Source organism: Centruroides vittatus, unplaced genomic scaffold (assembly GCF_030686945.1).
Source record: "Centruroides vittatus isolate TY-2023 unplaced genomic scaffold, ASM3068694v2 contig_79, whole genome shotgun sequence".
Classification (NCBI taxonomy): Eukaryota; Metazoa; Arthropoda; class Arachnida; order Scorpiones; family Buthidae; genus Centruroides; species Centruroides vittatus.
Window position 1 is genome coordinate 194704 of NW_027122509.1, and position 23961 is coordinate 218664.

A 23961-nucleotide genomic window follows, 5' to 3' on the forward strand; every position below is an offset into this window, starting at 1 on the left:
ACAGTGTGTTTTACATTATCATTGCGAACAGATACAGCCAATTATTTTATAAACATATTTATTATTTCAATTTTTATAAATTATTTAATTTGATGCAACGTAATCAATTAATTACTGTGGCGCGTTAACACGGGCGTAGCCAGGAACGGGCATGGGTGGGCACACCCCCCCAGTTAATCTGGTGCCCCTCCCAGAAAATTACAGCCTGGCCCCCACGCAGTTAACTTGGTGCCCCTCCCCAGAAAATTACAGCTTCTACTAGGCCCCCCATAACAATGCGTTAATTAATATGGAGGCGAGACTCGATTCAATTACTTTTTCATTTCAGACATTAATTACAGTGTTATTTTAATGTAATTTAATACATAATGTATGTTTATTATAATTAATAAATCTATATAGGAATAATATTTGTGTCTAATAAAATAAAGCAATTATAAAAATGAAAAGTGTGCGTTCCATCTCGATCTTTTGTGAGCGAAATTTCATGATTTTAGTTTTTAAAAAATGAGATTTTTATTTATAATTTGTGTAATTTGATCTATAAGAGCAAAAAACTAAACTTATCAAATATCAACTCTCTGTAAATAATTTCATCATTTGCTTATTAACGTCAGATTTGTTAAATTTCATGGGATTGTATTATTTTTTAACTTGAGGGTAGTAGAAAGCTTTGTATATTTTCTCCTGTGAAAGTAATAAACTCTGCCGGTTCCCCACGGTGAAGGACAACAAACTGCTAAACGTTTAATTACATTGTTTTCATAAACTCTTCTCTGTCAGTTGTGGGTCGAATGACTAACAAATTGTTTTATTGTATTCAGGGGAATAGATTTGGAGACTAGTATTACCAGTAATGAATGCTGTAATTTTATTTTTAATCATTTAAAAAATATTGATAAAATTACCAAATAAATGATTGGGTCACAATTACTAGTGGTATTGCTATATAACAGACGTGGGCAAATGAGACTCCGAGAGCCGCATGCGGCTCTTTTTGAATTTTATGTGGCTCTTGCTGAAAGTGTTAATTTCTGCTTTTTATTATTATTTTTACAGTTTTATTTCCACAATTTTGTGAAAATATGTTTATTAAAAAAATTCAATACTTGTTCAATATTATATAATAAAATCCAGGTACAGAACTGCAGTACAGAATAAAAAAGTACAGAACTGCGGCTCCCATGCATTTTGCAAAACCTACATTTCGGCTCCCACTGAACGTTTGCTTGCCCACCCCTGCTATATAATGAACATGCAACCCACTGATTCTGCCAGAAGTTGTTTTTTTTTTCTTTAATTACATTTTTTTTATGAAGAAATCAAAAAATGTACCTTGAAATAAATGGCATTTGAAATTTGGCATGTTATATGGAAACACATTCTGGTAGTTATGTTACTATTCCATTTGCTTTGCTGTGTAATGGTGGGAATTCTGTATGGGGCACATGAAAACTTAATGCGGGCCTGTTCTGACTTAATGCAGTCTTACTGGTCACTTTTCTGGAGTATAAACTCAGCCTAACTATTTTCATATTTAATCTTATCAGTCCACTTAATAATCAATCTAATATCATATGCAATGTTATTGATACAAAATATGTGTTCATTTGTGTTTTTTTTTTTTAACGCCTGTTTTCGTTTATTTTAACACTATTAGCTTTTTTAGCTTTTTTTCAGTGTGAACTCTCTTTTCTCACTTTTTTTTATTGCCATGACTGCTTTAAGCCCTGTTTAAATCATATTACAGATTTAATCTCATATATTGATCTTGAACTGGATTATTGTAAATACTTAAAAGCAAAGAACCTATTCTAGCAATTATTTTAATTCATCAAATGCTTTCAGCTGTCCTTGTAGCCATCTTCTGGATCAAACACATTTTGAATAAATTCTTTAACGTTTAAATATTGCATTCTAAACGAGAATTGTTTAAATAACACATCACTCAATAAGTCTCCGGTCTAATTAAGAAAAACAAATTTTTTTTAGAAATTCAACTTTATTCATCAACATACTCTCCTTCACGAGTGATACATTCATTCCAATGCTCCTTTAACTTTTCGATGCCTTTTTTGTAGAACGATTTGTCTTTGCTCTCAAAATAGGCCTCAGTTTCAGCAATCACTTCTTCATTTGAGCCAGATTTATTTCCCTGGAGCATCTTTTTGATGTCTGCAAAAAGCCAGTAGTCGCTGGGGGCCAGATCTGGAAAGTACGGCAGGTGAGGAAGCAATTCGAAGTGTAATTCATTCAATTTAACCATCGTTTTCGTCGACTTGTGACACGGGGCATTGTCTTGGTGGAACAGCACTTTTTTCTTTTGCATGTGAGGGCGTTTTTTTTTTATTTCTACACTCAGTCAATCCAATAGTGCCATGTAATATTTGCTATTGATAGTTTTACCTTTCTCAAGATAGTCAATGAACAAAATACCATGTGCATCCCAAAATACAGATGCCATAACCTTGCCTGCTGACTTTTGAGTTTCTGGTTGCTTTGGATGATTTTCATCGGCTGCTGTCCACTCAGCTGACGATCTTTTTGATTCAGGTGTGTAATAATGGATCCATGTTTCATCCATTGTCACATACCGACACAAGAAATCCTTTTCATCTCACTTGAACAGCTCCGAACAGCGCTCTGAATCGTCGACGCGTTGTTGTTTTTGGTTCGGTGTGAGAAAACGTGGCACCCACTTCGAAAGCAACTTACGCATGCTCAAATTTTCCTGTAAAATTGTAAAAACACTACCTCCTGATATCTTTAAGGTGTCAGCTATCTCACGCAACTTCACTTTACGGTCTTTCAAAACTATTTTCTGGACTTTTTTTATGTTTTCTGGAACAACTGTCGATTTTGGGCAACCAGAGCGTTCAGCATCATCGGTGTTTGTCCGACCGCACTTAAATTCAGCATACCAGTCAATAACAGTTGATTTTCCTGGTACAAAGTCTTTATAGTGCTTATCAAGCCACTGTTTGGCTTCAACGGTATTTTTCCCCATTAAAAAACAATGTTTAATTAGCACATGAAATTCTCTTTTATCCATTGTTTTGAAAATTAAAAAACTAGGGTCACTAAAACCAATGTAACTTGTAAAATAATTGTCAGAATATCATGAAATTTTGACACGTATCGTTTGAAGGTTGGTACTATCCAGAAATCATATGGGTCTGTCAACAATGTCGCTGGATCAGTGTCAGATCGGAGACTTATTGAGTGATGTGTTATATAAAATTGAATAAATTGAGTATACAAATAAACGTATACAACACTGTTGAAGGTATACAGAACAAAAAAAATAAATAAATAAAATAAAGTAAATAAATGCATAAATGAAATATTTATTTTAGTCTTTGGTATCACTGTTCACTGCATTGAGAAGGTACTTCCAAGCTGCTGATAAACGAGCAGCATCTTTATTGTTTATGCACAAATTCTTGACACTGTGCTTATTTATGTATATTTTATCAAGAGTTTTACCTGCTTGCTTATCCCCTATTGTTTTTAAAAGCTTGGCTTTGTTAAAGTTTTGTAACAGTGGCCATTATAGCTAGGGCAGTTGTGATTTTGCCTTTACGTACGTCATATTGATGCTCTTTGAGTCTTGTAGGGAGGTTTCTGGAAGTATATCCTATATATTTACTTGTTTTGTTTTGCAGACCTAGATTATCTGGTATCTCGTATACCCCAGGGCCATGTCGGAATCTATTGGGTCTTTGTCGTTACATAAGCAGCTGTAAATGATTTTGTAAAAAAATAAATTCAAATTAAAAGCAATGGAATTGGTATTATACTTCTTAAAAATATAAAATCTAAAAATAAAAATATCTTTAGAGTATTAACAAGTAATAAAGCTTAGTAGGGAAACAATTAGAAGTTGCAGGAGTCATTTATAAAATATGTACATGTCCTAGCCTGAATTGTTACATAGGAGAAACAGGAAGTAGATTAGAAAAAAGACAAGAATCACTGTGGTACCAGCACTGTAATATTTTTAATTGTAAAATTAATAGAAATATTGTTAAAATCTTGTACAAGGCTAAAAATTTATGAGACAGTTCCAGTATTTGTTTGTGGTCTGCACTGTTTGCTATACTAGTCATAAACTGCAGAAACAGGGCTCCAGTTTAATCGATGGGTATAGTGCCTTTAAAGTCTAAAATAGTAATCCAGAAGCTTTCAGATGGTAGGCAGTTCCGTATAGCTTCAATTACCTGCGTCGAATTGGAGACTGTAAATTGATAGCCTTCTAGATGTTTAGGTAGAAGCGTATGGATTTTTTGCTCTATTTTTCTGGTGGGTGTGTTGGTTTTGTCTAAAATAGGTCTAAGCTCCATCCCTTGTTTATGCGTTTTGGCATAGGCAAAGAGTCTGGGAACTGCAGGCGAGGCTACCGTCACATTGTCTAGCTGTAACTTTCTTGCTAAGCAGGTATGTATAAACCTGTGGGCTCGACTGGATCTTATTGACGAAGTTTTTTCCTACCTCCTCACATTCTGTGTCTCATATATACTTCTGTAACATGGTGGTGTAGGAGTCTTTCTTCATCAATACTATAGCCTTATTCTTGTCAGCTCTCAGAAGGACAATGTTATTTTCTCGTAGCCATTTCTTTCTCTTATTTAAAGCTTTCTGGTATTCTGTTTCCTCATGGTGCTTCCTTAGGTTATACTGCTTCATCTGGAAGTATGCCTTCCATCTGAAGTGTTCTTTTTGGGTTTTGCTCATGTTGTGTATGAGGGTTTCAATCTCTGGCATGATAGCCACTGGTGTTAGCTTGCAGGATCCTGGCACAAACATAGGTCTTTTTCTAAGCACTGCTGTAATATATTCCGGAGGGCTAATTCCATTGTAGCAGATTATTGGGGCTTGCTCACTTTTTTTTATTCTTAGGTCTCTGGGATTTGAAGAGTCGGCTTTCTTGTTCGTCTGCTATTTAAAATACAGACGAACAAGAAGCCGCTCTTCAATCCAGAGACCTAAGAATAAAAAAATTTCAGGTCGGTTTCTTGTTCGTCTGCTATTTTAATAGCAGACGAACAAGAAAACCGACCTGAAAATCAGTCAGATAGGGCTAGAAATTTGTTAAAAAGATGAATTATTGAAGATTTTTGTATAAAAAGTTATGAAAATGTAATTAATTTAAATATGGGTATGACTGTAGATGCATGCTGGAATGATGTAGTCTAATATAAAAGAAAAACGGTTGCGAAGGATTGTATCCACTGATGAGGCCAGTAAAAACAGCAAAATGGATTTGGAATTTATGGAAAAGTTAAAATAAAGGTCTAGTATTCGTTGTCTTATTTGGTTTGTTTGCCTTGGAAAATTGTTCAAAATTGGATATGAAGTGTATAGCATTACTCGTTAATACTCTAAAGGTAGAAATATAAAATGTAAAAATAAACATAAGATGTAAATAGTTTTGTTGCTCTTATATGTGATTTTTCTGCTGCTCAACCTGATAGTTTTTCTATAGGTGTTATATAATAATTTATTATATGTTACAGGAGCGATTACAGACAGAGGGTGTTTAGGTTTCCTGCAAGATAAACTATATAATGTAACAAACAAAAATAAATCAGGATATTTTAAAGATAACTTTATTAAAACCAATAATCAAATTTTGTTCATTAAAACCGAAAATGTATTAATTGAAACCAACAATGAAAATAAAAAAATAGCTACAGGAATTAAAAAATCGGTTGTAAAAACTTTCAATTATGAAAAATATAAAGAAGTTTTATTCAATACACAGTTGTTAAGACATCAACAATACGGAATTAAAAGTAAAAATCATGTGGTGACAATGTATCTTCAGAACGAAGTATCTCTCTCCCCATTTTATGTTAAATTTATTTCGGATAATGGGATAGATGTAATATCATTCAGTCGTTATACCTTTTACTTTTAATTCTTACAGATTCTTTGATATTATCCATTCAGTATGGCTATTTATGGTTTTCTCTTGTATAATAACAAGAGAAAACAAAATTCTAAAACTTACATACTGTTTCCAATAAAATATATCTTTGTTTAAAACAAGCTGTGAATAAAGCAGCATTATTAAAATTACCGCAAAATAAGAGATACTATTGTAAATTTTTTATAGTAAGTAACAAGATAACGATACTGTTGTGTAATAAAAATTTTATAAAATGTCAATGCGTTAATTGTAATAAATAAATATTTTCTTAGAAATTGTACTAAAAATGTTGTATTTTTGTAAAAATCGATATTGTAACCTCTGTTAAAATGTGTGCTGTATTTTATATACATAAAAATAATAATAATAAACTATATATCCTAATATGGATATATTTTCTTTTCTTATAGAATATAAACACATTATATCAGTTGATTGGGAAAAATTATCGAGTTTACCAATAGACAAAAATAGCATTTAACATTTCAAAAAATATGTTAAGTGGGATGTTATATGTCGAAGAACCGACTTAACTCGCGAGTTCATTTCCGAATCCGCAGATAATTTAAACTGGGAATTAATACGGAAAAATCATATATTTTCTACTACATTCGTCGAAAAACATATTAGACATGCAAAATGGGATTTAATTTCGGAACATCAAGTATTAGATGAAGAATTCATGAACGATTTTCCAAAATATTTTAATTGAATTAAAATAGCAAAATTTCAAATTCTCCCTGACGATTTTAAGAAGTGTATATGTAAATTAAATATGAGAAGTTTTAAAATATCAACAATTAAAAAACAACACTCTACGGGAGCTAAAAGATTATCTACATTGGGATTTAGTTTTCCGTTATCAAATACTCACTGAAGAATTTATTCATGATTTAAAAAAAATCACCTTTAATGGTGTTGTTCTAAAATATCAAAAACTACATCAAAAATATATTGCTGATAATTCACATAGTTTATTAGTCTATATACTTCATGACATTTGTAACGTCGTCGATGATATGATAGAAAAATCAAATAAATTCGAAGAAGAAGAAAATTAAATAACTTTTATAATTCTTATATACCGAAAGTAAAATATTCCCCGAAGTCTATCAAACCACCACTACTAATAATATAACAAATTTTTAGCAAATCACAAATACTTTCACCAAATTGGTACTTTGGCATTTTCTATTTCTGTTTTATTGAAGCATTTTTCTCATATGAATTCTCCAACTGCAACACCACCTAAAAGTTTCACCACAATGTGCACAACAAAAATTATCAGGGGCATGCATTCGAAAATGTTGATTTAAAACAGCACGAGACTTGTATGCTTTCGAACATATTGAACAGATGTAATTTCTTCCCGAATGTTGTTTTTAAATACTTCCATTTCTGAAAACGTTTACCACAAATCTGACATGCGGAGTGCGATTTCTTATCGTAACCTAAAAATTAAGAATAAACTAAAATTTAATATTTCGTTATATAGTGATAAAGTTTATAAATTACTTTTAAACTCAAGAATTCCTACGCACCTGGGAAATCGGAATTTGTTTCTGTGGTTGCCTTGTTGATTTTGTTTGCTGACAGTCTGACCACGTGTTACTGTCTGCAAACAGCAAGAGGTACATTGCAACTTATTACACTTTCAATTTGAGGGCAGGTGTTAATGAACTGACGAATAAAAAATGATAAATAACTTAACATTAATTCAAATGATATTATTTATTACTTTTCATTTTAACGATTTTGATTGCATAACAAAACAATTTCTGATTTCTGAAACTTTTTCTCAGTTTATTAATATTTTATAAAGTTGAAAAATTTATTAAGGAAAAAATTTATAGTTTTGTACATAGATTATACAGAATTTTTTAATAGTAATTAATGGTTGTTTTCTTTTTGAAAGCCCTGAAGTATTACAGTTATGAGTGAGATTGAGTGAAGTTTTAAATGCGGACGTTCGGCACTGCTTTCCTGTAAGCCTAGGAGTTTGACACTGGTGTTTGGAAAGTCAGTGGAATCATGCTCGACATTGTCAAACTTCTGGGCTTACAGGAAAGCGGAGCCGAACGTCCGACGTACATGTTTTAGCGTTTAAAGCTTCGGCCTCAACCTCGCTATTAACAGGATAAATTATTTTTATTTAATAAAACATTTTAGTTTTATGTAGAGAAGACAGGCCATAATTTTGTCTATCTTATTTTAATTTTAATTTTACTAATTCATCAATTATAAAAAATATATAACTAAAGACCAACTAATGCTGAATTATCGGGCTAGCAAATGGCTATATACATAAAGACCAACTAATGCCGATAGTGCTAATTGCTAGCCCGATAATTCGGCATTAGTTGGTCTTTATGTATAACAAGTTAGTTGTTGTTTATTTATAAATATATAACTGTTAATTAGAAAAAATGACCAGTTAAAAAGTTGGAGAAGCAATAATGTATGTGCATAGTTTCGTGTGATGTTTTATTTTGTTAATGTGCCATACCATAAGTGAAGTGAGGGTGGGTCAGGGAATTTGTACAAAGTTGGTCAGGGAAAGTCATGGAATTTAAAACAAAAATTTGAGTAGGAATCCTGTAAATTTTAAAACTATATAAACAGAATTTAAACTTCTTATAATGAATTTGTAAAAATTGCTGTATGCTGTAAATAATGTATACTTTGTTAGAATAAAAGTTCAAAAACACATCACCACAATTGGAACAGGACAAAATCTTGCAGTTCACTCTACAAGCTTGAACATTTTCCTTTGAAAAGAATATGAAAAACTTGTGTGCATAAGCAGATATATGTGTGTTCTTTCTAATATTGTTCTAATTTAAAATGTTTTCAATAAGATTCTGTAATTTTTTTCATATTACAACTATGAAAAAAAAGGAAAATGTCAAGAAAAATGTAAGATATTCTTATCTTAATTTCAATTTGTAGAAATTATCTCTTTACAAGATCTTTTCACATGCATCTTTCCGCTCCACCTACGTCGAAAAGTTTTCTTACAATAACAACGTTGAAAATTGTACATTTAATACAGCTCGAGACTTGTATGCTTTATAACACAATGGTCACACATGTCGCCTGGCAGAATGAACAACATAATTCTACTTTAAATATTTCAACTTCTTGAAATGCTTACAACAAAGATGACATATATGATATCTTTTCTTAAAATAGCCTGTAAAAAGCCAAAAATATTTTAAAATATTGAATTTTAACATTATAAAGTATTTTTATTATAATTGATTATGTAAATAATATCAATGAACCTATAAATCAATATTACTCTATATACAACATATGAATCTACAAACCAATCATAAAGTTAGACTAACTTAAAATGGTGAATGCAAACGAAGCACATTTGTTTAAAATTTAAATTTACATTAAATGATGTCTTAAGTGTTGTTAATATGGATGTATTAATAGGGTTTATAAAAAATTTGGTTAATATTATTATTATTAGATGATGTTAGATCGTTCAGCATTTAACTCCCATCTCATACGAACAAATTCACTGTTTTTAAAGAAACATTCGATAACAGTAATTGCGAATAAAAATAGCTTGCAACATTATAATATAACCATGTTAAATGAGGACTTAGTGTATTTAAATTTGTATTTTTAAAAATATTCCACATACATTAAACGAATGATGAATAAATAAGTTTTTTCACAACTAAAATTTTAATGAATATGTTCGCTTGTGTAGAAACATATTTATATTCTTGAGATATTAAAACAATCGGAAATCTATTAAGGGTCGATTTACACACAACAGTGACTGCAGCACAGTGCAGTAAGCATCGATAAATATCACACATAGCCAATCAGAATTTCATGTACGACACTCGTATGATTGACAGAATACAGATTACGTGTCGTAGATGAAACTCTGATTGGCTATGTGTGATATTTATCGATGTTTATGCACCAAACGGTCACTGTGCCGGCACGTCACTGTTGTGTGTAAATCGACCCTAAATCTGAAGGATTTTGACTTTTAAAAGATACAAAGTAAATTGTTATTTTAATTTTTTTTACATTTATTAGAGCTTTTTATAAATAAAGTTTTGACTAAAACATTAAGCATTATAACATATTTTAATACTCAAATGCATTAAACATTAACTTCAAATTTTACATCAGATTATAAATATTATTACTTTTCAAACAACTTTTAAATACATGAGATATTTAATAATTATATTTAAAAACAAAATGTTGTGCAAGAAAATAATTGTTTTTCTTATAAACTAAATACAAGATTAATATTTCTATAAAAAATTTTAATAGAAACAAAGACTTTAACTTAATGGAAAAATATTTATTTTACATAGAAAACTATGTGAATAGATTTTTTTTTTTTTTATCAATACTGGTATTTTATCACGTAAAATGGAAGTGAAGATCCTTATTAATCCGTCACGATCTTTACGATGAATCGTCTCGAGTTGGGTTTTGCGACTCTAGAATGTCCGTAAGATGGTTCGAGGAAAGCTACACCTCCACACTCAACAAGTAAATATATACAGTTTATTTACACAACAAATATTTACAAGATGTACAATGTTCAACAACATTACATATGCTATGTAACAAAGATGTGGTATAGCTAGTCGGCTTGTCTATTGGGGACTGTTAGTCTCCGGGGAACTCAAGTCGCTTTTCCGCAGATGGCTCAACCGCGTGGCCATCCGTCTCTGCACTAACCTTTTTCCGGAGGACTTTCCAAGAGGAGAACGCTCTCTCTATACACCTCAAAGGCTTACCTAGTGTCAGAGACCACCACGTATCCGGTCTCTCGCCCTTTCTCCTCGTTTTTCCGCCACCCTTCCAATTTAAGGGATCCTGCTGCGACCACCCGCGACCAATCAGTTCCTTCCTTTTTTTTTTGAGAGCTTCCAAAGACGTCCGCCCTATTTCCCGCTGACGTAGCTCACATTTGCGTCCGTCCCCTGTTTACATTTTTTTCTCCAGTCGGCCGACACGTAGCACACACATTGACCCCTAAACGAAACCGCTACTCCTTTGATCTTTCCGGCCGTTTATGGCCCCAACGCCAGGTGAGTGCCAATTATCTCTGTCGCGTGGCTTTTCGACTTAGGACGCTAAAAGCGACCTTTACAATGGATGCATAAATATACTTTCTGCATTTAAAATTATTTTAAAAATATTTGTTTTTATTTATATTTGATGATGTAATTGTATAGTAATATAATTCTACGTTTGCTTTTGTTTTTATTGTATTTATTGAATATAAGTCAAGATAAAATTTAATACATGTACTGTAATATACATTATCATATTTTGTAGATGTGTGTCGTAAATTTCTATGTATAAATATTACAAACATAAATTTATGACCAAATGCTGTAAACAATATTGAAACAATTTCTATTTTAACAATTTGATAGTTAAATTGTTTTGATAAAATATGCCATTTAATTTTCAAAAATTAGCTTGAATGTCTAAGATAGAGCAATAATATAGACTTTGTATAAATGATTATATTTAGTATTTGAGTCTTTTTTTATTAGTACAGTATTATCATTCAATTTTTTCTAATTTCTTCTTTTTCACTTGTATTCTCAATTGTAACATGTAGCTTTTATTCCAAATTAGATTTTCAAATGGCTTCAACATCAAAGAAGATACAAGAAACGGAAATGTCAACATACTTAGATGAGCTATCAGATTCAGACTCGTTTATCGAGTCTGACAGCGATCTAAGTATTATTGACATACCAGGAATTTATTTTCATTCTGTACATTCTGATTCCGATGCCGAAGTTGAAGCCGATTCCAATGCCACAAGAACCTGCTCTCGTCACGTATCTCCTAATTCCAATGATGCTCCTAATTCCAATGACGAGTTGGAAGATGAGGAATACCTCGAGGTTCTGCCACCAGAACAATCTCTCCCTGATCCTTTCCCTTTCTTAGAACTATCTGGCCCCAAAAACATGCCTTCGGCTGACTCTCAGCCAATCGATTATGTTAACCTCTTCTTCACTATGTCTTTGCTTTCTCTTATGGTGGTGGAATCGAACAGGTATGCCAAGCAAGTGATAAATGGCATGGGAAGGAATGTGCCCCAATATCTCCGGAAGTGGAAGAGTATTACTATTAATGAAATAAAGGGGTTTTTGGCTTGCCTTATTGCTATGGGAATGAATCCAAAATGTTCAATCGCGTCATACTGGACCACTTCTGGGCCCCTGGAAACTCCGTGGTTCAGGGAAACGTTTACAAAGCACCGCTTTTCTCACTTGCTACGATTCTTTCATCTCGTAGATAATAGTAAGTTGCCTGGCCCAGGGGAATCAGGTTATGATCCAAGAGCCAAATATCAACCTTTGGAGGATCATGCGAATAGGGTGTTTCGACATTATTACATTCCTCATAAGGAAATAAGCGTCAATGAAGCATTGGTAGGTACCAAGAACCGTACCAGTCAGCTTCAATATATACCCAATACAAAATGGGAAATCAAAATTTGGATGTTGTGCGACTCCATTTCACACTACTGCCTGGGATTTTTCACTTATCGAGGGGCCAAGTCCCAGGAGGAGAAGCACAGCATCTCAAAGTTTGGTTTGGAATATATTGTTGTCAGGCGGTTACTGGATATTGGTAATTATAACAACAAGGGGTACCATGTTTTCATTGATGATTATTTTACATCGGTACCCCTTATTCGCCACCTGTATTCCCAGGGAACTTACATCACAGGAATGGTGCGGAGGAATAGGAAGCAATTACCGCCACAGTTTAGAAGAAAATTTTCTTTAGGCCAGACTTCGTATTTCAGGTCTGGTCCTATATTGGCGTGTGGCTTCCGGGAAAAAACATCAGAAAAAAAACCTGTTCTTCTTTTATCCAGCCATGCAGGGGCACGCGATGACCAAATTGTTAAGCGTGGGGTGGCTATATCAAAGCCACAAGTAGTATTATCCTACAATAAATTTATGGGGGGAGTTGATGTATCTGACCAGATGTTATATGCATATTTGGATAAAAGGAGGAACATAAAATATTGGAAGAAGGTAGCTTTCAACATCATAGCCAGGATGGTGTTGAATGCCTATCTTCTTTATAGGGAGAATTCCAGAAGCCGAGGCAAAGTTTTGTCTCGCCACGCCTTCAACTTGGCGGTAATTGACAGCCTGGCAAGAGAATGTAGGGAGGAGCGGAAGGAAAGTCTATGCCCTCCAGATCCCCGAGGACCGGTAGGACTCAGGAAGCTACCAGGCAGAATGGCATACCGCTGCATCGTGTGCAGCACTTCTAAACACAGGAAGACGACGACAAAAGCCTGCACACGATGTGGCAAAGGTGTGCATGCCGACTGCCTGGTAAAACATTGCTGCTAGCACTAAAGGTTTGTGCACAAATTGATAAATTTCTGTTTGTTTAATATGCATAAATTTTGCAAAATGTACAAAATAATTTCTTTCTTACAGATCACACTTCTTCTTTGTTTTTAATTATTGCTTTTTTCTGAAGCATATGTGCTAGCAGACAAGGTATGCGGTGCATTAGTTTGAAACATTCTTGTATAATTCTTATCAGAGTTTTATATCCATGATTCTTGTAAAATGTACAAGATGATATTTTCTCTTACAGATTTGGCCTGGCCTCAGGGAGATGTTTCTGCTCCTTCCTACATTTTGTACAAATTGTATATACAGGGTCTTTATAATTATAACATTTTCAACCAATGTCTTCATGTCTTATTTCGTTTAACAGTATTGCATACAGCGCCATTTCCCGCTGGTGATGAGTTTTTGAACTATATTTTTGCAGAAAATAAAATCTCATGACTTCCTGTAAACTATTACCAAGTTTGATAACATTTTGTCCAGTAGTTTTTCTTTTATGGCCATTTCAATGTGGAACTTTAATTATAAAGACCCTCTATTCGTTTATATATATGTATATGTCTATTTATTTATTTTACTGTTTTATTTTATTTCTTTGAATAAATTAAAATTTGTTTTTTCTTACAGTTTCTTTGTTTTTGTACAAATTAAACTTTATATATTTGCTGTTTATTGCTGTCTGTAATTTTCCCAATTTTTATTTAATTTTTTTGATTTATCTACAAAATACGAAAGAAAATAATAATGTTAACAAATCTTGGTTAAAAGCACGTGTTTCTGCTTAATGCTCGCAAGACATTGAAAAAGTAAAAGAAATGAAGCATCAGTATATAAATTATTAAATATATTAATGTTGGTAGAATCTGTTTTATTATTTACATTTTAAAAACGAAATAAAGTAGCCCGGTAGTAATCAAGCGATGTCAATTGCTTCCTAATTAGTGGCACGTAAATTCCGAGTCTTATCAAAATATTGACTGTACAATAATTTTCATGCTGCAATTCTAAAAAGAATTGCAGCATGAAAAAGTACAACTGCTATTTCAAAGCTTTTCGTAAAATTTCACTGCAAATGTCTGCAAATCTATGTGAAGTGTCTTGCTTTTGTCGAATTAGTTTCTTCGCTAAACCAATGGATTGTTAACCCATTGAGTTAGACCCGCACTGGTTCGCATCTCTTGTCGTTCTTCTTTTCGCCTGCTTTTAACGTAGAACTGTGCCGTTCCCCCCTGAAAAGTAGCTAATCGATGACCGGCACGACCTTATTGTTAAAGGGAAAGTATGATGTACAGGGGCAAGCCACTACTAATTTGAGGCGGAGAGCGTATATTTTATATTAAATAAATTAAAAATTGCATCCCGGCATTATCACAATGTCACAACATATAATCGCTTGTAATTAACTTAACATTTTCAAATAAAATTATACATTTATTTAATTTTCTTTTCAAAACAGTGATAATTATTGGTTGTTTTCCATAATTATAATAACTATTCAATGACTAAAAATATATAAATAAATTATTTATTTTGATCAAAAATGTTTTTCTATGAAAATTCGATAGAAAAAATAAAACTTGGGATATTTCTTTTCATATATTAAAGCAATATTTCGGATTTTAATTTTAATTCTGATTAAAAAAAAAAAAAAACCTTTAATAACATTTCAGAGTAATTATATCCTAATAATAATCATGGAAATTAAAACAAAAATTTGAATTTCGGACCCTGAATTCAGCAACAGATTCCTAAACAACCTTCAAATGGAAAGAGATGTTTTTATCGAATTATTTTGTAGTATTATAATGACTCTAGTAAATATATGGGAAGCATTGCCTGGAGTGAGAGTTAAACTTAATATTTTAATTAAAAATTTTAATCGTATAGCAGCATTTGTAATCCATTGCAAAACAGCGGGTATGAATAATCCTAAATTATACACAAAAAAAAATCAGTTTGAAATACAGCTTATAATATTCGTATCCTAATATTTTATTCGCAATGTTTTCCATAATACTTACAGAGAGAAGTATAACAGAACTTACCTCCATATTCGATGAAAATAACAATATACTCAATTGAACTTTTTAGTACTTTCTTCATAATTTTATATAAGTGTATGTATAACCTGATTCAGTCTTCTCTTGTTTTAGTGTTGTCCTGTTTATAATTAATTTGTTTTCATTGTTTTTTTCAGATTCATAATCATATTATTTGTTGTATTCGATTATAATTCTCTTTGATTATATAATTTTCGGGTAAACTTTTATTTTCTGTCTTTGTAGTTTCAATTATATTTTTCGGTTAATGTTACCTATGGTTCCAAAATGGCGGCTCGTCTCTGATTCCAGCAAATAGAAGAAAGGAAACAGTGGGTACGCACGTTCTAACCCAACCTAACCTACTCTAATAAATTACCATAGGTATTACCAACAAAATTATTAGAATAGGTTAGATTAGAACGTGCGTCCCCACTGTTTCCTTTCTTCTATTTGCTGGAATCAGAGACGAGCCGCCATTTTGGAACTATAGGTAACATTAACCAAATTTTTAAAGCTATTTAAAAATACTTAATTTCATTCATTTAAACAAGAAAATTTTTTAGTTTCATTTTTTTAAAATAATCTATTCAATCACTGACAAGGTCCTTGTGTACTGTTCAATACAATAATTAAAAATTAAAACAATTTATTGGAATCTAATTACTTATTATATTATATAATTGCAAAAAAATATAGAAACATATATAAAAAAACAGTTTAAACGTATTTAAATGCAATTAATGATAGAAATTTGATATTAAATTAATGTTAAATAAGTAGTCAATGTTTGTGATTAACATAAAAAACTGTGTGAATAGATTTATCAAGATATAAAAAGAGGACCTTTTTATTCAATATTTTATCACTTAAAATGGATCCATAAAAATACTTTTTACATTTAAAATTATGTTTAAAATATTCGTTTTTATTTATATTTGTAATGTAACCACGTTATAATTCTACCTTTGCCTTCATTTTTATTGTATTTATTGAAAATAAGTCAAGGTAACATATATTACAGTCAGTACATGTATTAAATTTTATCATATTTTGTAGATGTGTATTATAAATTTCTATGTATAAATATTACAAATATAAATTGATAACCAAACGCAGTAAACAGTTTATATTAACAATTTAATAGTTAAATTGTTTTGATAAAATATGAAATTTAATTTTCCAACATATTATAGCAATTACAGTGAAACTGCTTAGGCGACCACCTGCATTCGACGAGCACCTGACAAAACGGGCAAAAAATGTCTGGCACGGAATAGTTTATACGTAGATTCTTCGTATAATTAACCCGTATTAAACGACCACCTGTGTAACGCGACCGCGGGCATGGATTTTTGGTCCGAAACAACATACAACTGTAATAAGCGATCACTTCCGCAAATATATCTGGTCTAAAGTATTGTTCGAACAAACCTCGGGCACTTCTTTCACCCTTGAAATTAGGTACAGGTGTTAATCTTTAAAATACAGCAAATACCTCGGTTATCGTCGGCGTGCCCAAGTGACCTCGTTGCTAATTTTGCGAAAACAAAGGGCGACCCACACGTTTTCCGGCTCAGTATGGCGTTATTTTTCGTTCTGTGAGCATTACCCCGCGACGGCCCACCATTGATTGGCTAACGTTTCCGTTCTCTGAACACTGGGAGTTCGGTCGTGGGTTCGCGCTTCGCCAGGACGGGGATGGTCACGTGGAGTTTTCCGGGTTTTCTCCACGTCTGTAATGCCTAAATAAGGGCCAGTTACCCTGAAACGAACCTCTCGGAAGGCATTATCCCTCCCGATACGACCATTATAAACGCATACAACTACTATAACATGACAATTACGTCACACTTCACCACGGGGTGATATAGGCAAGAAGCTCTTGTCAACTTCTACAAGACATTACCTCGTGCGTCTAGCCAAACAATTCCATTGCTTTCCTTTAGATTAGTTTTTTTATATTAATTTCTTATTGCTCTTAGTATTTAACACTATATTCATTCTCTATAAAATATGTTTTTGGTATGTATTTTGGACTGTCTAGAACGAATTAATTGGATTTACATTGTTTCGTATGGAAATAATTGCCTCGGATTTAGTCGATTGTTTTCGGACGAAGTATCGATGAAAACCGAGGTATCACTGTATTGGTATTAAATCTGTCTTATAAAATCACCACGACTCCTAAATATCGAATTATTCGATAAGAATAAAATACAATACCAATATAGCTCCATCGTTGAAAACATTCACTTATTTTTGCTCACCTCCAGTTTTATTTAGTAGAAATGGCTAAAAAGTATGCAAAATACGGAAATACGGTATTACAGGACCACCTATCTAAAAGACCACTTTCTGAAGGAACCATGGGTGGTCGCCATAGACGGGTTTTACTGTATATAGACTTGATTATATTTAATTAATATTCTAGTCTTATTTTTTTTATTAGTACAGTGTTATCATTTTATTTTTCTTAATTTTTTTCTTTACTCGTATTCTCAATCGTAACATGTATCTTTTATTCCGAATTAGATTTCCAAATGGCGTCATCCAATAAGCAACGTAAGGAATCCGAACTGTCAACCTACTTAGATGAGCTGTCAGACTCAGACTTATTTAGTGAGTCTGACAGCGACAGTCTAAGTAGTGTTGATATACAGGAATATCATGATTTATATTCCGATTATGATTCAGACGCCGAAGAGCCTTTTACGTCCACTGGACCCTCTACCTCCTCTGGACCCTCTACCTCCTCTGGACCCTCTACCTCCTCTGGACCTTCTACCTCTGCTGGACCCTCCTCGCCTCCTGATTCTGATGACGAGTTGGAAGATGAGGTGTACCTTCAGGTTCTGCCACCGGAACAATCTCTCCCCACTCCTTTCACTTTCCTGGAACAATCTGGCCCCAAAAACATGCCTCCTCCTGGTTCTCACCCTGTAGAATATTTTAACCTTTTATTCACTGTTTCTTTACTTACTCTTATGGTGACAGAAACAAATAGGTATGCCAAGCAAGTGATAAATGGCTTGGGGGAGAATGTGCCCAAATATCTGAAGAAGTGGAAACCAGTCACTATTAAAGAAATAAAGGGGTTTTTGGCTTTCATTTTTGCAATGGGACTTGACCCAAAACCTAAAATCTCGGATTACTGGTCCACTCTTCCTCCCTATAACACACCTACGTGGTATGGGAAAATGTTTAGTAAGCACCGCTTTTGTCACTTGCTACGATTCTTCCATCTCGTAGACAGTAGTAAGTTGCCTGGCCCAGGGGAATTAGGTTACGATGCTTGTGCACGCTATCAACCTTTGGTGGATCACGCCAATAGAGTGTTCCGACAACATTATACACCTCACCAGGAAATATGTGTCGACGAATCATTGGTAGGTAGCAAGTGCCATAGCAAAATCCTTCAGTATCAGCTTGACAAAAAACATCATAAATGGGGAATCAAACTTTGGATGCTGTGCGACTCTGTTTCACACTACTGCCTGGGCTTTTTCACTTATAAAGGGGCCAAGTCCCAGGCGGAGAAGCACAAAATCTCAAAGTTTGGTTTGGGATATACTGTTGTGAGGCAGCTATTGAAACTTGGGGACTATAACGACAAGGGGTACCATGTTTTCGTCGACAACTATTTCACGACGGCACCTCTTATTCGCGGCCTATATTCCCACGGTACTTACTGCACTGGGACAGTACGAAAATCTAGAAAGCAAATACCATCACGCTTCAAAAACAAATTTGCTGTAGGCCAGACCTTGTATTTCAGGTCTGGTCCTATATTGGCATGCGGCTTTCGAGAACGAAAAACACGACCGAAACCTGTCCTTCTTTTATCCAGCCACGCAAGGGCACGCGACGAGAAAATTGTTAAGCGCGGGGTGGATAAATTAATGCCGCAAATAGTTTTATCATATAACAAATTTATGGGGGGAGTTGATGTGCACGATACGATGTTACACGCGTATTTGGATAAAAGGAGGAACAAGAAATATTGGAAGAAAATAGCTTTCAACATCATAGCCAGGATGGTGTTGAATGCTTACTTACTTTACAAAGAAAATTCCGGAAGTCAGGCCAATCTTATGACGCACCAACGTTTCTATCAAGAGATAATTGGAAGCCTGGAGAGAGAATGGAGGGGGGAGGAAACTGAAGCTATATGCCCAACAGATCCGCGAGGACCAATAGGACTTCGAAAATTACCTGAGAAGTCGCGATACCGCTGCGTCGTGTGCAGCACTCCAAACAACAAACGAAGATCGACTAGAGTCTGCACGCGATGTGGGAAAGGCGTTCATGCCGATTGTCTCGTAAGACATCGGTGCTAGCACAAAAGGTAATTGAAATATAATTGATATAATTCTGTTATAGTTTTATATGCATGATTCTTACAAAATGTACTGTACAAAACGATATTCTCTCTTACAGATTTGGTCCCGGAATGTGCTACTTTCCTCCATCTTGTACATATTTTTTTATTTATTGTTATAGTTTTATTTATTTATTTATCAATTACAGTAGAGCGTCGATAAGTGGAACCAATTGGGGACTGGGGTCCTTCCAGTTAATGATTTGTTCCAGTTTCCGACTTTGTACGAAAAAATACATTAACCTGTCCGATGTTCAAATTTTTCTCCGTTGCGTATGGCTTCCTGTTGAATTTTTCTCCGTTGCGTGTCGCTTCGTGTTGAATTTTCGTCGATTTTAAGCCTAACGAAAATTTTTATAATAATCATCGAGGCTATCGTATCGTTAAAAATTATTTCTGCATTTTGTACAAACAAAATAAATATATTAAAGAATATAAAAAACATGAAAATTATACTTTAGAAGTAAATTTAGTATCAAAAACATTCGATTCAGCACGACACAGTCCGACTGAAAATCGTTCCACTTTCCGGCCATTCCACTTACCGACGTTCCACTTATCGACGCTCTACTGTATTCATTTATTAACGAAAAAGGGAAGATTTCCCTGTTATTTTGTTATTTATTTATTATAATTATTATGTTAATAAAGTAAATTCTTTTCTTATATTTTATTTGTTTTTGTACAAATTATTTACTGTTCATCGCTGTCTGTAATGTTCCAAATTAGTTATAACATAAAATAATTACACAAAAAAATAAATAAATGCTTTTAATGGGAGGGATGAGCCTGATGCTTTAATAGCCAATTTTCAATATTTGGCTTTAATTTAGTGAGCCGTAACCTTAAATATCCTCGATCGGTGATTTCTAATCTGTTTCTTTTTTGTAAGAAGATTGGCAACCGCGCTGAAACCCCTTTCCACGAGGTATGAAGATGAAAAAGCTATCAAAAACTTTCTCGCGATAGTCCATAATGCAGGATAAGTAATAGGTATGTCTCCCTGAAGCCAAAATTGCTGATATTTCTTTCTGAACTGTATTTTATCAAATTTAGACTGTCACCTTGTAACTGCTTGTAACCTCATTAAATTTAGTGAACAAATCTCTTAAATAAGCAATGTCTGGTTTCCATTTAATTAAATTTTCTTTTAAAATTGGATCTTTATCATCCAAAAACTCTAAAATTCTCTCAAAAAGTGAAAAAATGTCAAACATAAGCCTTCTGTCAACCAGCGTACTTCAGTGTGAAGGAGCAATCGATGAAAGTCCTCGTCATTTTCTTCACACAGCTGCTCAAATAACCTAGTATTCAACAACTTCGAATTTTGTTTACTGCGTTAATGCCAAATTGAAGAGATTGGTGCACTCTATCACTCAGATTTTTAGCAACTAAATCTTGTCGACGAATGACACGGTGTATTGCAAACACCCCGGGTACATTTTGTTTTAAATGGCTTATAAATCCACGATAGTGCTCAAACACGGCCGGTGCTCCATCTGCTGCCTCTGATATTATATTTGATAAAGGAATCGCTTTTTCCATGAAATAATCTCTCGAAACATTACGTATTGATTCGCCTTTAGTGTCTGTTGTCAAAGTTCTTGCAAAGAGCAATTTTTCATGGATTTCTTGGTCCATAACAAAACGAACATATGCCAATAATAATGCTTCATTACCAGGTAAAGTTGACTCGTCTAGTTGTATAGAGAAATGGGACGTTTGCATATAATTACACAAGAAGCTTTGAATATCATAACTCATTCCATCAATACGTCTTTGAACTGTGTTGTTGTTCAAAGGAATTATTTTCATTATATCATATGCAGGTGTGTGTAGAACAGTTATTAAAACCTGTCAACACTGTCTGTCTACATTTCTTTTTAGATTCGGCCATGTGTTGTATCAGTTATCCGTGGACAAAAATTAAGCTATTTAAATATTATAAGACACGGCATTCAAAAATTAATTCCCGGTGTAAAACCTTATTTTAATTTAATCTTTAGATATCTTTTGTATGTGTATAGAGAGGAATCATGTACTGTACCATAAGAATCTTGTTTTTAAAGATGGAGAAATATATAATACCGATTGCTAAAACTTTGGAAAAAACCATTAAGGAATACTTGTGTAATTGTGGTTGACTTGAATATTGAACTACTATTACCTCAAGTTATGATCGGCGTATCTATGTAAACGGAGGAACTACAAAAAATTATAAAAAAGAATTTACTTACTTCTCTCTGGCACTCCCAAACAAGATGACATTGATTCACTTTAACTTGTATGTACTAGTACCTAACTACATATTTATATTTTTAAAAGTATTTGCTTAACACCTTTCAAAATTCCGAAATCGAATGAACAGTGCTTATCTCTGACATTCGTATTTATAAATTATAATTGACGAATTAAACAAGTCCGTACAAGTACAATTGGTATAAGTCAGCACCGTCCTTTCAAAGCTCTGGTACAAGTAGGGTTGCCAACTCTCCCGGAAAAAGTCCCATAGTTTTTAAAATCTCCCGGATACTTTCGCGCCTCCCGCACTGAACAAAAATTCGGAACTGCTACTGCCCCTCAACGCTCAAAACATACGGAATAACATAGCAGCTACAATTTGACAACTCCACGAGTATTTACAAGAAAATGGTTTTTTTGACAATGGACGAAAAAATTGACTAATGAACTAAAAAATCTGAGTTCTTTTCTGAATGTGCCTATAAATGAGGATAAATTGTATGACAATTACTGTTTACTAAGAGAAATTCGTGAAGTTGCGGCAAGCAAAACAAAGAGAGTAGACTCGCATTAGGTCAATTTTTTTTGAAAAATGCGTGGGTGAATCTGGCAAAGAAATAAAACACTTGTTGCATTCACTCTAACGATCCCTATCGCAAACGCCGCTGCCGAACGTGTTTTCTGCGTAGTAAGTCAACCTTTGTCAAAAAGTCGTAGTCGACTGAATGAAACACGTAAAATCTGAAATACAAGTGTGCACAAATTTCAATTATACCTGTAAATAATTTTATTATTTCATCGTTTCCAATCAAAAGCCATTGCAAGCTGCTTGTAGTGTAGATATGTAATATTAGATTTTTATTGTTTTTTTTTTTTTTTTATTTCACCTCCCGGACAGTGCTCTCGAATGCAGCACCCTACCTGGCAGAAAATTCAAAAGTACGAAAACCATATATATTAAACCAAAGCTATTTTAAACCCCATAACTTCATAACCTAAGTGTTTTAAGCCCCACAGTTAGTTTACTTATTGTTTATGTAAAATACGTTTTTGTGGATTCCGTAAAGATATTTTGTAATTTATTTTACATAAACAATAAGTTAATTAATTACGTTATTAACCGTCCCCCGGGTTATGGGTTTAAAAGCTTAGATTATCAGTTATGGAGTTTAAATAGCTCGGGTTTGATATACATGGTTTTCGTACTTTTGAATTTCTCGCCAGGTAGGGTGCTGCATTCGAGAGTACTCCCGGATTTCTGACCCACTGAGTTGGCAACCCTAGGTACAAGTCTGGACAAGCGTTGCTACTTCACGTATGCGCACAACATATTGACACAAGTTAAATCTCTGTTATGTGAATTATTCCATTTATAGAAAGCCAAAATTTCGGTCACGACCTGCTTAAATGGGATTTATTCTCGTAGAACCCCATTTACATTTCATGCACCCCCAACTTTCGTTTTCGCTGACATGGAAACCTTGAAGTTCGGAGTCGACCGACCCCTAGGGTCGATATAGACCACTTCGGGAATCATTGGTATAAACCAACGGTTCCGAACCGGTGGGTCGCGACCCACAAGGGGGTCGCCTTAATGTTAATAATTTATTTATGCTTGGCAACAGGCGAGATATGCGACGTAATCAGTGAGCAGCCGGCGCCCGCATCTCTCCTTATGCCTGGTGAAATTCGACTGTGGCAAACTAGCTGGGTATAGTCGAGACCTCCGTTAACAAGGCCATTTCGCGCGTCATACTTTTAGTGATGCTTTGTACCCCCGATTCTGTTACTCGGCGTCGCCGCTAGAGGCGCCTCAATCTAGTTTCGTCGTTCCTTCCACTAGCTCTATAGTCCGAAGTTAAGCAGATGCAAGCTCAATCATCACATTAATAACTAATACTTAATTAAAAATATCATTACTATTGTTAAGTCCTAAAATATATTTAGTCAAACCTTTTATTTTTTGTT

At 33.8% G+C, this 23961-nt stretch overlaps 2 protein-coding genes and 1 pseudogene across 2 annotated transcripts in view; 2 read left to right on the plus strand and 1 right to left on the minus strand.

Annotated features, from left to right (window-relative positions):
- LOC136981716 (piggyBac transposable element-derived protein 4-like) overlaps positions 1-13832 on the plus strand; it is a 37148-nt gene extending 23316 nt beyond the window's left edge. The window contains exons 5-6 of the mRNA XM_067278064.1: positions 11573-13331; positions 13577-13832. Of these exons, the coding sequence (XP_067134165.1) occupies positions 11573-13323 (1751 nt within the window). The 3' untranslated portion in view covers positions 13324-13331; positions 13577-13832. The remainder of the gene's footprint in view (positions 1-11572; positions 13332-13576) is intronic.
- On the minus strand, positions 1977-3052 carry LOC136981700 (protein GVQW3-like; annotated as a pseudogene).
- A 4082-nt stretch (positions 13833-17914) lies between the features above and the next one.
- On the plus strand, positions 17915-19711 carry LOC136981708 (piggyBac transposable element-derived protein 4-like). The gene has a single exon (XM_067278052.1). The coding sequence runs from the start codon at positions 17915-17917 to the stop codon at positions 19709-19711; it is 1797 nt and encodes a 598-aa protein (XP_067134153.1).
- Positions 19712-23961: the final 4250 nt, after the last annotated feature.